General features: G+C 54.6%; 1 protein-coding gene across 1 annotated transcript; it reads left to right on the top strand.

The window, feature by feature from the left end:
• Positions 1-351: 351 nt before the first annotated feature.
• Positions 352-519, top strand: Pmar_PMAR009613 (hypothetical protein; the record flags this gene model as incomplete). Its single annotated transcript, XM_002774876.1, has 1 exon — positions 352-519. The coding sequence occupies one exon, from the start codon at positions 352-354 to the stop codon at positions 517-519; it is 168 nt and encodes a 55-aa protein (XP_002774922.1).
• Positions 520-1,209: the final 690 nt, after the last annotated feature.

Here is a 1,209-nt window from a genome sequence, read left to right as displayed (position 1 = left end):
GGTGTTACTGCGGATACTGCCCACTGGCTCTCCTTGGCCAGAGTAGGCATGAGGGACGAGCTCTCGAAGAAGCTCAGTTATTTGGTGAATGTCGGGAAGCCGGAGGTATCGTGGGACGAGTGGCTCGTTTCGATGGAGCGCATGGCTCCAGCATCGGGGTCGCCATCAGTTCGCTGTGTGGAGGCGCACCAGGCGGTGGCCAGCTCTGAGGTTCAGGCGGTTCAGCCTTCAGGAACCAACACCAAAAAAAGTGGCTTTCGAGGTCGCTGCTTTTCTTGCAACCAAGTGGGACATATGAAGAGGGAGTGTCCCAATAGGCGACAGTATCGTGGACAGTTCGCGAAGGAAGCCATGGCTGCGGAGGGTATCGAGGAGGTCGAGGATGGGAGACAGTCCAAGCCGGAAGCCGGCGTGACATCATCGGGACAGGCGGAGGCCCAAGGGTCTGGGACTGCCATCAAAATCTCCACCACACCCGATATTCGTTGCCGTTGGAGAGCGAGAAGGATACACGCCTAATTTATCCTTAGATTTCATTTTTTGGTAGGGGCCACGGATCTCTTGCTCAGACTGTACTGTCTGACCGCACCCCACGTCCACGACTGTGGATAGAGATAACCCCAATGTAGTAGGACAAAATGGTCTAGACCCATAGGCATAGGTAATGTTTGGTGCGAGCGTAGCGTAGCACCCCGCGTTAGCGGTTGTAGGCGGTGCAAGCGTAGCGTAGCACCCCGCGTTAGCGGTTGTAGGCGGTGCAAGCGTAGCGCAGCACCCCGCGGTCACGGAGGGGATAGGTGAGAATAGCAGATCCCGCTCAGGATCGTGGATACATGATGCGACATGACAGTAGATGTCCTCATTGAACTGCCATTCTTCGTCATTAGTATCCTCTCGGTAGTCGTAGATCACGCTAGCAGAATCGATAGCTTCACTTAGTTTGTGGCCATCGAAGTCTCTCCCCATTGCATACCGAGATACAGAGTCCGCTGGATTGCATCCAGAAGGAATATGTCGCACCGTGGCATCGAGCTGAACGCATAGATTACGTATAGCTTGAAGCCGCCTTCTTTCAGGTGCTGGAAGTCGAGTATCGTTCGATGGTCTCTTTAGCCGATATACTGTGAGCTCCGAGTCGATCGCCACAACCAGTCGATAGATAGGTACCCCGGGGCTGAGCTTACTCAATGGGGCTTGGTTCTCCCCATA

Source organism: Perkinsus marinus (genome assembly GCF_000006405.1).
Source record: "Perkinsus marinus ATCC 50983 genomic scaffold scf_1104296957190, whole genome shotgun sequence".
Taxonomy (NCBI): domain Eukaryota; phylum Perkinsozoa; order Perkinsida; family Perkinsidae; genus Perkinsus; species Perkinsus marinus.
This window is presented reverse-complemented; position numbering and strand designations above follow the sequence as displayed.